The following is a 16,144-nucleotide window of genomic DNA, read 5'->3' as shown; positions in this document are numbered from 1 at the left end:
CTGGATACCATTGAAAACAATGGAACTGGTTAAACGGAGCAAATCCCATTTATTTCAGTGGATATTAATTGCAATTAAGTGTATGAATCTAACCTATCTATATTGTACAATGTCCATACAGAAGATACTGTGTGGTTTTTATAAATGACTTGAAAGGGGCATTTTAATATAGCATGATACGTATGTCCATTCAACAGTTTTTAAATATCTCACAACTAACCTTCATAATCTCTTTAATGTTCAGAATGCTTGGTTAAGTACCGTTGTTTCTCTTGCATGTTACTTACTGATATTATTGAAGTAAATTTACTTCATTTGGCTAAAGTTAGATATGTATGTAATTGGTTTACTAAGTGGTTTTTGTCTTAAATGTATTAATTAAATTTGGTTTCATTTAAAATGTGTGCAGATTCTCATTTTAATGTATAAATACAAAAACATGAAGACAGCAGCCTAGATGGTTGCTGGATCTACAGTAATTTTTGGTATTTTGAGTGGATAGTTTAAGGGTAACAACAATCCTTAGTGGCAAGGGGAAGCGGGGAAGAAGGAAAACAAATGACATGGCAATAAATGTATGCTGTATCAGAGCCACTAAATTAGGCTGTACTGTTTTAGTCAGCATCTGGAACATGTTGAGATAATTGATGATGCTATGTACAAGGTAATTGACAATCACTTAACATAAATATCCAACATATTTCAGATTACACTATTTGCTTCTTTATGCCAGGCCCAGGTGCCCATTCCAAGCTTAAACCTCTTTTGGTTTTTGCTTACCTGATATCACCAGACAAACTGCGTCTTTATAATACACTCAACTAGAAAAGGTTGGCTATGAAGGAAACAGAGGACTTCGTGGACTGCAGAGGCTCAGATTCAATTGTACCTGATTAACTATGGATGCTTGGTGGATGATTTTAGCCAATCATTCTCAGACCTATTTCACAAGGTTGTTACTGAGAGAGAAAATAGAGGATGGAGTACTATTACAGGTTCTTTAAGATCCTGGAGAAAAAGGAAAAGACAAATCTTGCAAGTGAAAAAATAAGCGTGAAGTTACCACACTGAGACTGAAACTAGAAATAAGTCAACTGCAGATTGCATACAAGAGAACTTCTATTTTATTGTTATTATAAAAATGTGTATTCTATTTCAAGTAGCACCAATAAACCTAGGGAAAAACTTTTTTGAAGAACTAAATAAACTAACAACAAAATTGATTTGGCTGGGGAAAGAACCACGTATTAAATTAAAATTACTACAGGATAGCAAAGAGAAAGGAGGCTTCGGGCTCCCAGATTGGGAGATGCATTACCAGGCAGCAGCACTCACATGGATTAAAGATTGGATAGATCTAAAAAATAAAAGGATTTTGACTAGAAGAACATGACTTACAAATAGGCTGGCATGCATTCATATGGGATGGGGAAAACAAAACACATAGTTACTTTCAGAGACACCAGATTAGAAACACTTTACTACAAATATGGCAAAAATTAAAAAGAACCACAATAAAATACCAACCTGGTTATCAATGGAAGCATTAATTTACCTAAATGTATTAGATATAGACAAAATAAGAAGATATAAAGACCTGCTAAATGACCAGGGGAAACTAAAAACTAAACAAGGACTAAAAAAACAGGGAACAGACATTGATTGGTGGCCATATATGCAGATCCAGACCAGATGTAAGAAAGACTCAGAATTATTCGGATTTCACAAAGAATTGGACAAGATCTTACAAGGGACAGAAGAAAAACTGATCAGCAAAATATACAATTACCTATTGAGATTTAGAATGGAAGAGGAAGTAGTTAAAGAAGTTATGGTAAACTGGGCAAAAAATTTCAGATATAACAGAAATTGAGAAACTGGGAAAAATACTACAAACTGATCATGTCAGCAGCCTATAAAGAGACTCTATATAAAATGTTTTACTGATGGCACCTACCCCCAGTGAGATTAGCAAAAATGTTCCCAAACAGATCACCGGATTGCTGGAAATGCAAACAGGCCCAGGAAACGTACTACCATATGTGGTAGACGTGTGCGGTAGCCAAAAAATACTGGATAAGAATAAGAAAGTGGTTCGAGGCGATAACCAGGAAAAAAATAGAATTGAAACCAGAATTATTCCTATTAAGCATGCTCACAGAAAATTACAATAAAAAATACAATACTTAATATTACATGTCATACCTGCAGCCAGAATTGTGTATGCGCAAAACTGGAAGAATAATACCATACCATCAGAGAAAAGTGTGATAAGAAAAGTGCTAGAGTGCACTGAGATGGATAGACTGACAAAAGAAATAAAAAATAAGGGGGAAACGGAATATTTGGTATGAAATGAATGGTATAAATGGTTAGAGGATAGGTGCAAAAACTAGGAAAATATCAAAGAAAGAAGACTTAGGAGTTAGAAAATAGTAATAAATCTGTAGAAATATATATGACCAAAAATGTATGTTTATAAATTAGTATATTATGTTAATATGTATAAAAGATAATGGAACCACATATATAGATTATAGATGTCAAGGGGAAAAATGTATAGTATATATACGTGTGTGTATATGTTATATATATAAAAATGGATATATAGGATATATAGCAAAAAAGGCTCTAAGAGTTGTAAACCTAATCTTGCGTAGCTTCTTTTCCAAAAATACTACACTACTAACCAGAGCATATAAAACATTTGCTAGACCAATTCTAGAATACAGCTCACCTGTTTGGAACCCTCACCATATCTCTGACATCAATACAATTGAAAGTGTCCAGAAATATTTTACAAGAAGAGTTCTCCATTCCTCTGTAAACAACAAAATACCTTATCCCACTAGACTTGAAATCCTGGGCTTGGAAAACTTGGAACTCCGTCGCCTTCGACAAGACCTAAGTTTAACTCACAGAATCATCTATTGTAATGTCCTTCCTGTTAAAGACTACTTCAGCTTTAATTGCAATAATACAAGAGCAACCAATAGATTTAAACTTAATGTCAACCGCTTTAATCTAGATTGCAGAAAATATGACTTCTGTAACAGAATCATCAGTGCTTGGAATACTTTACCTGACTCTGTGGTCTCTTCTCATAATCCTAAAAGCTTTAACCAAAAACTTTCTACTATTGACCTTACCCCATTCCTAAGAGGACTATAAGGGGCGTGCATAAGCGCACAAACGTGCCTACCGTTCCTGTCCTATTGTTTTTCTTTTCTTCTTCCTATATATATATGCTTATACCTCCTAATATTTACTCATATATATGTTTATATATGTTTATATACTATATAACCTTTCTGTATGATACTTACATATATTGTTGTGACAAAATAAATAAAATAAAAATAAAATAAAATAGTGGATGTATACCGATAAGGAAATGTTGCAAAGACGAAAACTGTTAAAAACTTTTAAAAACTGTTTAATAAAAAATAATTTTTAAAAATGTTGTATAAAATATATATTTATATACCTGTGTCCAAAGAGATACTTAAGAAGGTTCTGCAAATATAAATGAATTACTAAGCATAAACATAAAAAGATACTACTTGTTGCTTTAAAAATGGGATTTTTTGATTCCCTGAAATATTGCAGTTCCTTTATAATAATGTCTGAATCTGACCACACTCAATCCATGCACAAAACTAATTTCAACAGATTTAGAGTAGGCTTAGAAATAAATGTGCCAGATATTTTAATGGTTATATTTTAATCTATAAAATAAATTTATAACTTTATAAAGTGGATAAAAATGCTGAACTTTATTAATGCACCAAGGAATATGGATTTGTTACTTCATATAGAATAGAATAGAATAGAATAGAATAGAATAGAATTTTTTATTGGCCAAGTGTGATTGGACACACAAGGAATTTGTCTTGGTGCATATGCTCTCAGTGTACATAAAAGAAAAGATATGTTCATCAAGGTACAACATTTACAACACAATTGATGATCAATATAGCAATATAAATCATAAGGATTGCCAGCAACAAGTTATAGTCATACAGTCATAAGTGGAAAGAGATTGGTGATGGGAACTATGAAACGATTAATAGTAGTGCAGATTCAGTAAATAGTCTGACAGTGTTGAGGGAATTATTTGTTTAGCAGAGTGATGGCCTTCGGGAAAAAACTGTTCTTGTGTCTAGTGTCTATATGCCACATCATATGGCACAGGCACAGGACATTGTAACTCAATCCTTTGGTGCCTTTGGCTAATTAGTCTGCCTAACCTCTTTGCAGGATTATGCACTTTATATGCAAAATATAACAGATTCAACAATCCAGGCAACCACCTGATAGCACATAGAAACACAGAATATGCTTAACTCTCTGCTAGTGGTTCTTCAGATTTTTGCATTTAGACATGTTAGTTGGTACACCTTTTTACACTTCTGAAGGAAGCCTATAGATAGACTCTTAATATTTATGAAATAAATAAAGTCTGGCTGTCATGTGTCACATTGAACTCGCACATACATTTTAAACTCTAATGCAGTGTTCGTCAAACCTAATGACTTTTAAGATGCAGGGACTTCAAGTCCCAGAATTCCCCAGCCAAACTAAATTAAAGTCCACACAACTTAAAAGTTGGCAAGTTTGAGAGACGCTGCCCTAAAGGATGTTCTGTACGAAGCACTGTTTCTAATTATTTTGACTTACCTGTTTAATTTCTTTACAATGAAAAATAGTGGGCTGGGAGGATTAGTATAGGGCAGAGGTCTTCAAATTTGGCAGCTTTAAGACTTGTGGACTTCAACTCCCAGAACAGAAGCCAGCATAGCTGGCTGGAGAATTCTGGGAGTTGAAGTCCACAAGTCTTAAAGCTGCCAAGTTTGAAGACCTCTGGTATAGGGTAAATGGGCTTGTCTCTTGGTGAGACAGTTTCATCCAAGGAACCTGAATTACACCCACGGGCAACAGCTGACATCTAATTCTGATGAAGCGATTACATTTTCTTAACGATAAGCTTTTTTAGTAGCGCATTGGACGGAACTTCTTTTCAGTTGGTGAGTTGCAGAGGGGACAGATTTCAAGGATACACGCATACGCTATACCCAGGAAACGCTGGGTCTGCAAGGGGAGCGTTCTGCAGCATGGATGCTGCAGAGTTGGGAGCTTTTACTCCCGAGCAAGCGGCGGCTCCTGTAAATACGGTGGAGGTGAGTGAAAGCAGCGAGATCAAAAAGAGGAAGCGATTGTGGAACTTTAAGCTTTTTAAAGTTGCTGACAAAAAAAAATGAGTGTGTAAATCTAGTTTTAGAATCTTCTGATTACAGTTTTATGATATATATCCTTTTCTGACCCTCTTTTTACTATTGGAGATTATAAAAAGAGGCATTAATCCCTCTGTAAGATGAAGCATAGAGTAAGAAGTTATACCCTCTTTCTTTCTCAGCATCCTGGTGATTAGAAAGAGACTCAATCTCCAGACAAGTAGGGCTATCCTTGATAGAATTCTCGGTTTTGTAAGACAAGAAATCCAAAGATTGATTTAAAGAAATCGGTAGTTTATATCCTAGTATTAGTGTTCTTATATGTATAATACTATATTCCTGAAGCGGTAGTTTTTAATTCATCTCCGCTTTTGACCGTACTTGTGCTATTGCTATTCTTGTCTCCCATATTTCTCTTTTTAGAGATCAGAGGTCCTGGAAATTTGACTTTGCTGGAGCTTGAGGAAGCCCGGATAAAACAGCTGTTGCTCCAACAGGTGTTGGAGTTTGTTGCTATTTTGTGTTTGATCAGAGCAGTTTTGTTCCACCACTGAAGAAAGATGCTCATGCGTTCTTCAATAACTTTAGGTGTATCTCTCACATATGTGCACTTTATCTGTGATCTTTCTTGACAAATTCCTACTAAAATAAAAGACTCAGTGGTATAGTAGTAGATCATTAATAGAAGCAATAATGGAAGTACCTAATGGGAGACTTGATTTGCCAAAGTAAGTCAATGTTTCCAAGAATTTTGGTTTCCTAGGAATGAATATGTTGCTTAATCACTTTGGCTTGTTTTCAGGTTTCTGATTCTAGCCAGAATTTCTGGTTTGGGTTCATGATATCCTTCATGGTTTATTTATCCCTGTTTGACATCAGGAGCCATTTAGAAATAATCAAGAATTAGAACATGCTATGACAGAAACTTTATTTCAGCCATTGGCCAATAAAAATCATTCAGTAAAACAAAAGGCTTAACATCCATGACATCCATGACTATGGCAACCATTTGTGAGTCCCAGTATGCTATATTATTCACAATAATCTGTTAGCTATTGTATATAAACAAGATCATCTTATATCTATATTGGCTTTAAGGCCATGATTTAACCTGTTTGCTAAAGTAGCCTGGTTTTGAAGATCCCTATCCATCTTACTAAATAGAGAATTCTAAATTTATGGAAAATCTGAATGAGAGATCTGTTAGGAAGTCCAATACTTCTTAAATTCTGTGGAATGAGAAATAAAATATAAATGAACTAAACTAGTATTCATTCATTTAAATTAAAAAGTTCTAGTAGACTTTCTAGATCAGGGTGTCAAATTCGCGTCGTCACATGGGACGTGAGGTATCGGGACTTTTTCCCCCTTCGCTAAACCGGGTGGGGGCAGGGCCAGCTCATGATATGTCTGGCCCATGAGCCAGGAGTTTGACACCCCTGTTCTAGATACATGTTGTAATAAATATATCTTAGTACATACTACTATGGATAAAACAATAATTATAAAACTATTGATTTTTAAAAAATAAAATATTTTTCTTGGAATTTGTGTTTCATATATTTTACTGATTTGATGTACTTTTGTTTTCAGGAAAAATGGAGACTACTTCCAGCTTTTTTGAAGGTTAGTATACGGACAACCAGATTGGGGAAATCTTTTTCCTTTTTTTCACAAAGTTATTATATATAGTTGCTGGTTTTACTCAGTTGTTGTCTACAATAACGAGAAAATGCATTTAAAATAGAATATTTTTGGTGTGCATTTTGTTATTTTTTCATCTGGACTACTAATTTTTCTCTCTGTAATATGTTGCATAATATTACATCTTTTCCTTTCAATTTTACTCTCAGAAGTATATTTTGGAATTAAAATTAGAGTGAGTTTGTGTGAGCCGAAAGATAATATAGCAGCAGCCAATAGGAATAATGTAGTTTGATTTTATATATATATATATTTGTTTTCTGAGGTTTATATATATGTGTAGATCTTTGGTTATTCGGGTTTTCTCCCGCGTAAAATTGGAAGTGTCTTGGCGACATTTCGACGAAGTCTCATTCGTCATCTTCAGGCTTCAGCTTCGTGCTTCGTGCTCCTATATATATATATATATATATATATATATATATATATATATATATATATATATATATAGGTCTTTGGTTGTTCGGGTTTTCTCCGTGTAAAATTGAAGTGTCTTGGCGACGTTTCGAAGTCTCATTCGTCATCTTCAGGCTTCAACCGTGCTTCTGGGAGCAATGTGTGATCGCAGCTGTTTCTTCCTTTTAACTGCTAGTGGGGGTTTGAACTGATTGGGTGGGAGCTTGGCTGTGCTCTGATTGGATGGGGGGTTTTCTGTGCTCTGATTGCTGGGGGTGTGTCCTGTGTTGGTGGGGGCTTGGTTGTGCTCAGTCTAGTCTGTGCTGCAGGGGGATTTGAGCTGGTGAGCTGCATAGCTGTTGTTTGGCTTTGTGGTCGTACTACATCTTCATAGTGGGTGTCAGTCTGCTGCATGAATGGATTGAAGGGGTTTGAAATGGCTAATGTTGCAGCTGCGGTCTGGCTTCTGGTCCTTGGTCGTGCTTCATGATCAGTGTGGGTTTGGGTCTGCTTTCTGGGTGGATGTGCGAAAAATCTGATCACAAACCCAAACTCTGGCTCAGATATGTAGACGACACCTTCATAATCTGGCCACACGGGAAAGAAAAACTTGACAACTTCCTCACACACCTCAATAGCCTACACCCCAAAATACAGTTCACCATGGAAACAGAAGTTAATAACCAACTTCCCTTCCTGGATGTCTTAGTCTACAGAAAACCCAATGGCTCCCTAGGACACACCATCTACCAGAAGAAAACACACACAAACCGCTATCTGCACGCACTCTCACACCACCACCCAGCACAGATCAACTCCGTAGCCAAGACACTCATCTCCAGAACAAAATGCTTAGCTGATGAACAACACCTAAAACCCGAACTAGACACTCTCACTAACGTACTAACATCCAATGGATTCCAAACAAATAAGATTACCAAGCTAATCCAAAAAGAACCCCCCACTAAAATCCAAGACAGAGAACAAGAAAACGGCACAGCCCTCCTCCCATATATAAAAGGCACCACAGACAGAATCAGCAAGATCCTCCACAAACACAACATCAAGACAGCATTCTGCACAAACAGAAAAATATCCACCATCCTAAGAAACCCCAAAGACAAAATTGAGTTAGAAAATCAAGGAGTATATGAAATCCCATGCACCGCCTGCCCCACCACATACATTGGACAAACCAACAGAAGAATAAGTGCACGATTGAAGAACACAAGAACTCATTCAAAAGAGGAACCAACTTCTTCCCTGGTCCAACACTTTAAAGTCACAGGACATGATATTGACTTTAAAAGACCAGAACTATCGCCAAAACTGAACACTTTAACAACAGAATAATCAGAGAAGCCATTGAGATAGAAAACGCCCACACAGCATGAACAAACGAGATGACACCTCCGCCTACCAGCCATTTGGAAACCCGCCTTATTGACAAACGAGTTCCTAACACGAGGAATGACACCAGACCCACACTCACAAGGTCCACACAGGATGTCACCACCGACATCCACCCAGAAAGCAGACCCAAACCCACACTGATCATGAAGCACGACCAAGGACCAGAAGCCAGACCGCAGCTGCAACATTAGCCATTTCAACCCCTCCAATCCATTCATGCAGCAGACTGACACCCACTATGAAGATGTAGCACGACCACAAAGCCAAACAACAGCTATGCAGCTCACCAGCTCAAATACCCCTGCAGTACAGACTAGACTGAGCACAACCAAGCCCCCACCAACACAGGACACACCCCCAGCCAAACAGAGCACAGAAAAAACCCCATCCAATCAGAGCACAGCCAAGCTCCCACCCAATCAGTTCAAACCCCCACTAGCAGTTAAAAGGAAGAAACAGCTGCGATCACACATTGCTCCCAGAAGCACGAAGCTGAAGCCTGAAGATGACGAATGAGACTTCGTCGAAACGTCGCCAAGACACTTCCAATTTTACATGGGAGAAAACCCGAACAACCAAAGACCTATATACAAACACCCGTGAAAACCTCAGAAAACAAATATATATATATATATCTGTATTTTAAAATATTTATTGATTCAGAAGGAAGATCCATTTTATCCTCTTTATCTTGGGCCAATTAGTTCATTATAAGCAGGGCTTGAGCATACTGTAAGTCTTTTCATGTTATTGTACCTCAGTAAACAGTGTTACTACAGGCCTATTCTCCCTGATCCTGGAAGATGCAATCCAAGTTTTTTTTTTTTAAAAAAAGTTTTATTATACTTACATGTTGTCCTCACCTTTTATGTTTTAAATGTCTACTAAGAAACCTAGTATGTGAAGCAATCTAATAGATATGTAGTTATTATGCATAATAGATGTAAAAATCCATACTTATCTCATAATGTACACTATAAAACTAATCTTTACATTGCCAGGATGGCTGAATTATTTATGCAAAACCAAATTCATTTTTAAGTAAAACATGGAAATCCTTCAAGTGAAACTTCAAAGTATTAAATGAGATTTAAGCAGTTCAGAAGTTCTATATTTTTTCTTCACTGAAGGTAATCTTTCTATTTTAGGTAAAAGGACTTGTAAAGCAACATATAGATTCATTCAATTATTTCATCAATGTAGAGGTAAGTCATTTTGTTTTATTGAATATTAAATCCTATAATATATAGTAGTTCTCAACCTATAGCCACAATTGGAGCTGAATTTGTCATAAGTCAGGTTAGACCCAATTTTACAATATTTATTGTGGGCTTTAAATGAATCACATGGTTATTAGAGCCATGGTGGCGCAGTGGTTAGAATGCAGTACTGCAGGTTACTTCTGCTGACTGCCAGCTGACTGCAATTTGGCAGATTGAATCTCACCAGGCTCAAGGTTGACTCAGCCTTCCATCTTTCAGAGGTCAGTAAAATAAGGACCCAGATTATTGGGGACAATATTCTGTAAACTGCTTAGAAAGGGCTGTAAAAGCACTGTGAAGCGGTATGTAAGGCTAACCTCAAAAACATCATTAAAAAAGGACAACAAAGAATGTTCTTTCTGCGCCAACTCAGTAAGCTCAAACTGCCCAAGGAGCTGCTGATTCAGTTCTATAGAGGAATTATTGAGTCTGTCATTTGCACCTCTATAACTGTCTGGTTCGGTTCTGCAACCCAACAAGAAAAACACAGACTTCAGAGGATAATTAGAACTGCAGAAAAAATAATTGCTACCAACCTGCCTTCCATTGAGGACCTGTATACTGCACGAATCAAGAAGGGCCGTGAATTTGTAAATATACAAATAGAATGAGACTATTGCCTTACACACTGTAAGCCGCCCTGAGTCTTCGGAGAAGGGCGGGATATAAATGTAAACAAAAAAAAACAAAAAAAATATTTACAGACCCCTCGCATCCTGGACATAAACTGTTTCAACTACTACCCTCAAAACGACGCTATAGAGCACTGCACACCAGAACAACTAGACACAAGAACAGTTTTTTCCTGAAGGCCATCACTCTGCTAAACAAATAATTCCATCAACACTGTCAAACTATTTACTGAATCTGCACTACTATTAATCTTCTCATAGTTCCCATCACCAATCTCTTTCCATTTATGACTGTATGACTATAACTTGTTGCTGGCAATCCTTATGATTTATATTGATCATCAATTGTGTTGTAAATGTTCTACCTTGATGAACGTATCTTTTCTTTTATGTACACTGAGAGCATATGCACCAAGACAAATTCCTTGTGTGTCCAATCACACTTGGCCAATAAAAATTCTATTCTATTCTATTCTAAGTGCTAAGTGCTATTAAGTGAATCCAGGTTTCCCAATGGCTATTTTTTTGCCAGAAATTGGCAAAAATAGCTAATCATAATCATGTGACCATAAGATGCTACAATTGGTTGTAAATACGAGCCAATTGCCAAATGCCCAAATTGCAATCACATGACTACAAGCAGTTGTAAACAGTTATAAGTCCAAGTACAGGTTGGAAGTCACTTTTTCTAAGACTGTTGTAACTTTGGTTTTACAATCACAGGTCAAGGACTACCTATTAAGGATATCCTTCAACCTATGTAAACCTTCTTTCATTTGCAGATAAAGAAAATAATGAAAGCCAATGAAAAAATTACAAGTGATGCTGATCCAATGTGGTATTTAAAGTAAGTCTAAATTTTATTCTGGCTGTAGCTTGAATATCCTGAGCTTCAACTTCCATGGAAGTTTTTGTTTTATCCATAAAATCTGCTATGAAATGCTGCAGATGTACAGATATAATATAATGGATTGAGCTAAGATGGATTAAGTGGCAATATGATTTTCCTACAAATAATAGGTTTTATTAAAAACAGTTTTTTCTTGTAGTTTATATATTATTTGTAAATTTCTGTAAATGTTCATAATTTGTTTAACTAAATAGAAATATAATATTAAAACATGAACTACATATTTGGCAATTGATTCATATTCTATTTATAATTATTTTTATTGTGTCTTACCTTGCAGATATCTCAATATTTATGTGGGTACTCCAGATGTTGAAGAAAGCTTCAATGTAACAAGACCTGTTTCTCCTCATGAGGTATGTCGTTCTATTCCTCATTTCACTTAGGAATTTTTTGACAATAGGCAAATTAGAGTGAGTTTACAATAAGCTGTCAGTTAAGGGGGGTTGTCTATTAAATTAGAATGATAGTGTACATAAATGTATGTAACAGATTTTTATGCATATAATATTTGCACAGATTTTAACCATTGCTTCTGATAGCCACTAAACCAATTCTACTATAATATTTTAGTATAATAGTATGGATAGTAATATAGGTATTGCTATAGATAAAATCCTAATGATTAAAATATATCTCTGAGGAAAGCTTTGAAGAAGTGTTGAAGACTTTCACATATAGAACATTTTTTTTCTTTTAAGTGTCGCCTGAGAGATATGACTTATTCTGCCCCAATTACAGTGGACATTGAATATACTCGAGGCAGCCAAAGAATTATTCGTAATGCATTACCTGTTGGCAGGTAAGTAACTAATATTTAGCCTTAGCTAATACATAACAGAAAATAGTTAGGAACTCTGCTGGATAATGCACATGGCCTTGATCTGAAAAGGCATCAAGATTACAACTAGCACTTTTATGAACAATATACTGTAAATACTAGTCATTTTCATCTGAGTGTAAAGCAGAGGCATTATATTAGTCTAGCACTTTGAATTTAATCTATTTTAGGATTAGAACACTCAGAATAAATCTACCTGATGAAACTGACCAGATAGTAGATTGAATCCGGCAAGATATGCAGTGGTGGGTCTCTACTCCCAGGAATAGAATCCCATAACTAAGGCAGTCTCTAGGCTTGAGCTGTTCTTTGCGACTATCCTCTTAATCACAGAAACAGTTGTATCAAGCCAAGGTTTTTTTTAGAGGTTGGTTACCTTGTGGATTGCAGCTCCATCGCAGTCTGACTTCATGCTGAAGCTAAGTACCAGCTATAGCTCTTGTTTGTGCTATAAGTTAGATTTTATATCGGTAGATTTGAATTCATGTGGCATGCTGAAAAAGGAAGATAAGGAGAACCAGTGTGATGTAGTATTAAGATGCTGTCCTAGAAACCAGGAGAGTGAGTTCTAGTTTCACCTAGGACATGGAAGCCGGCTGAGTGACTTTAGGCCCATCATTCTCTCTCAGCTCAACTCACTTCACAGATTTGTAGGAAGAGTAGGAACAAGAAGGAGAACTATGTATGTATACAACCTTGAGTTACCTATAAAGTAATAAAGGCAATACAAAAAGCAATTAAATAAATGAAAACACATAAATACTAGATTCATAGACTGCCAGTTATCGGCCAGTATATTATCTGTTCAAAAATACTTCTCTAAGCCGATTTTGGTGAGCTTTTATACTATTAAGGTGGACCTTATGCATTTTAAAAGGCCCAAAAAACTATACTGGTTTGATCTTTGGTCTTGTTAAGCTTCAAGGCATATTTAAAGAACTAAGAATATGCCAGTTTGTACATAATGTATTGCCTGATGTGTTTTGTTGATGAACTGCTAGTGCATTTAAAAGCTGATATTTATTGTACTAGCAAAATACTGGTAATGAGTGATGATCAGTAACTTCCATTTTGCTTTTGTAATGCTAATTTACCCTGTTTGTGCAATTAAGCCTCAGTAGCAGCCCTTTCTTTTATTTTATTTTTTTTTTATTTATTTGTCACAACATCATATAAAAAGGATTATATAGTATATAAACATATATATGAGTAAATATTAGGAGGTATAAGCATCAATATATATATATAGGAAGAAGAAAAGAAAAACAATAGGACAGGAACGGTAGGCACGTTTGTGTGCTTATGCACGCCCCTTATGGTCCTCTTAGGAATGGGGTGAGGTCAATAGTAGAAAGTTTTTGGTTAAAGCTTTTAGGATTATGGGAAGAGACCACAGAGTCAGGTAAAGTATTCCAAGCACTGATGATTCTGTTACAGAAGTCATATTTTCTGCAATCTAGATTAAAGCGGTTAACATTAAGTTTAAATCTGTTGGTTGCTCTTGTATTGTTGCAATTAAAGCTGAAGTAGTCTTTAACAGGAAGGACATTACAATAGATGATTCTATGAGTTAAATTTAGGTCTTGTCGAAGGCGACGGAGTTCCAAGTTTTCTAAGCCTAGGATTTCAAGTCTGGTGGGATAAGGTATTTTGTTGTTTTCAGAGGAATGGAGAACTCTTCTTGTAAAATATTTCTGGACTCGTTCAATTGTATTGATGTCAGAGATGTGGTGAGGGTTCCAAACAGGCGAGCTGTATTCTAGAATTGGTCTAGCAAATGTTTTATATGCTCTGGTTAGTAGTGTAGTGTTTTGGAAAAGAAGCTACGAGGATTAGGTTTACAACTCTTAGAGCCTTTTTGCTATGTAGTTACAGTGGGCTTTGACACTTAGATCATTTGACATGAAAACTCCAAGGTCTTTAACGGGTGGGGTCATCTGTAAGGTAATGTCCATCAAGTATGTACTTAGTGTTTGGGTTCTTTTTTCCAATATGTAAGACTGAGCATTTGCTGGTTGAGATCTGGAGTTGCCAAGTTTTAGACCAAGTGGTTAGATGATCAAGGTCTTTTTGGATGATAGATGCATTGTCTGTGGTGTTAAATAGTTTGACATCGTCAGCAAAGAGAACACAATTACTTGCGATATGGTCACAAAGATCATTAATGTATAGTATGAAGAGTGTTGGTCCAAGGACGCTGCCTTGAGGAACGCCACTCTTGACAGGAACAGGATTTGATAGAGCATTGCCAATTTTGACCACTTGTTGTCTGTTGGACAGAAATGCAGATATCCATTTGTGAAGGGGTCCTGAAATGCCATAGGATTTTAGTTTTAGGAGAAGTTTATCGTGTACTACTGAGTCAAAAGCTTTGCAGAAGTCTATGTAGATTGCATCTATTGTTTTGCCTTGATCAAGATTTGTAGTCCATATGTTTTTACAGTGAAGAAGTTGTAAGTTGCATGATAATTTTTTCCTGAAACCAAATTGTTTATTGGAGAGTAGATTGTTAGTTTCTAAGTGTGAGGTAATGGATTGGTTGATGATTGATTCCATGACTTTGCAGGTGACACAGTACAGAGAGATCGGTCTGTAATTTTCGACTAAGTTGGGGTCTCCTTTTTTGAAGATAGGGATGACTGTGGCTAGTGACCAAAGTTTGGGAAGGGAACTGGTAGTGAAAGCTTTGTCAAAGATTATGCTTAGGGGTTCTGCTATATTAGTGGAAAGTTTTTTTAAGAAGTATGTGCATAGTCCATCAGGTCCAATAGATAGCGATGGTTTCAAGTTATGAAGAGCTTTTTTGACATTATCTTCTGTGAAATCTATATGGGTTAAGTCATCATATTCAATGCTAGTGCGTTTATGGAATGTCGGATATGTGTTATTGCTGTTAACAAAAACTGAGCCAAAGAAACTGTTGAAGAGGTTAGCTTTAACTGTTTCGTCATTGTATTCTTTGTTGTTAGAATCTTTTAGTGGTGGGATGGATCTTGAGTCTTTAAGTTTATTGTTCACAAAATTATAAAAGGCACGATTGGAATTTGTGCGCAAAAGGTTCTCTTCTTGCTTGGTGTGATAATTTGTGCATTCAGTTTTTATTTGGTTGCATATATTTTTGTAGCGGTTTTTGAAATTTGCTACATAGCCTTTTTTGTTTCTTTTCCAGAGGAATTTTTTTTTTGATTGAAGCTTTTTTATTGATATGGGTAGTTTGCTTTTCCTGGTCATGGTGGTCATTTTTGGTACATATAGTTTAATGACTTTATTGATTTCAAGTAGGAAGACTCTATAGTGGTCTTCAGCGGTTGTGCAGGTTGCAAACAGATTTTGCCAGTCCAGAAATGAAAGATCGTTGTTTATAAGATCATAGTTGGCTTTCTTGTTTGTAACCAGCAGCCACCTTAATGCAATCAGAAAATCAAGGGGCAACAAAGAGCAGCTTAGACACTCACTTTTTGTTGGGTCTTTCGCATAGTAGACAGGTGACAAAATGGTCATGTCCATCTACCATAGGGAATTGATAGTCAATGATGACTGTTGACCCTCCAACCCAATTTGCATAGCTTGTGCCTAGTACTTTCGCATCATGTGGTTTGATTGCAAGCAGCGATTGTCCTTTGGAGGAATAGATCTCAAGCTGGAGATCTTATTCCAGTCTGGTATGCATTAACATCAGTGGAGAGGAAACAAGATAGGATGTGAAAACTTTAGCATGAGTAAGGTTCTCTGATTTGATTAGATCTTTTGGA

The 16,144-nt window shown here is 36.2% G+C and overlaps 1 protein-coding gene and 1 long non-coding RNA gene across 5 annotated transcripts in view; one reads left to right on the top strand and one right to left on the bottom strand.

The window, feature by feature from the left end:
- Nucleotides 1–675: 675 nt before the first annotated feature.
- On the bottom strand, nucleotides 676–4,778 carry LOC131202681 (uncharacterized). Its single transcript, XR_009156195.1, has 3 exons — nucleotides 4,681–4,778; nucleotides 1,958–2,072; nucleotides 676–1,008 (listed from the first exon to the last, which is right to left on the bottom strand). It is a non-coding gene; the product is annotated as an uncharacterized LOC131202681 (long non-coding RNA).
- Nucleotides 4,779–5,046: 268 nt separating this feature from the next.
- POLR3B (RNA polymerase III subunit B) overlaps nucleotides 5,047–16,144 on the top strand; it is a 79,307-nt gene continuing 68,209 nt past the window's right edge. For 2 of the 4 annotated variants that reach the window (XM_058190194.1, XM_058190193.1), the window contains exons 1-6: nucleotides 5,061–5,180; nucleotides 6,828–6,860; nucleotides 9,896–9,952; nucleotides 11,424–11,488; nucleotides 11,832–11,907; nucleotides 12,253–12,353. In XM_058190194.1, the coding sequence (XP_058046177.1) occupies nucleotides 5,115–5,180; nucleotides 6,828–6,860; nucleotides 9,896–9,952; nucleotides 11,424–11,488; nucleotides 11,832–11,907; nucleotides 12,253–12,353 (398 nt within the window). In that variant the 5' untranslated portion in view covers nucleotides 5,061–5,114. Of the gene's footprint in view, nucleotides 5,181–5,657; nucleotides 5,823–5,924; nucleotides 5,963–6,827; nucleotides 6,861–9,895; nucleotides 9,953–11,423; nucleotides 11,489–11,831; nucleotides 11,908–12,252; nucleotides 12,354–16,144 lie in introns of those variants that run through there. The other 2 variants (XM_058190195.1, XM_058190197.1) reach the window with 2 other exon arrangements.

This window comes from Ahaetulla prasina, chromosome 7 (genome assembly GCF_028640845.1).
Source record: "Ahaetulla prasina isolate Xishuangbanna chromosome 7, ASM2864084v1, whole genome shotgun sequence".
NCBI classification, from domain to species: Eukaryota; Metazoa; Chordata; class Lepidosauria; order Squamata; family Colubridae; genus Ahaetulla; species Ahaetulla prasina.
This window is presented reverse-complemented; position numbering and strand designations above follow the sequence as displayed.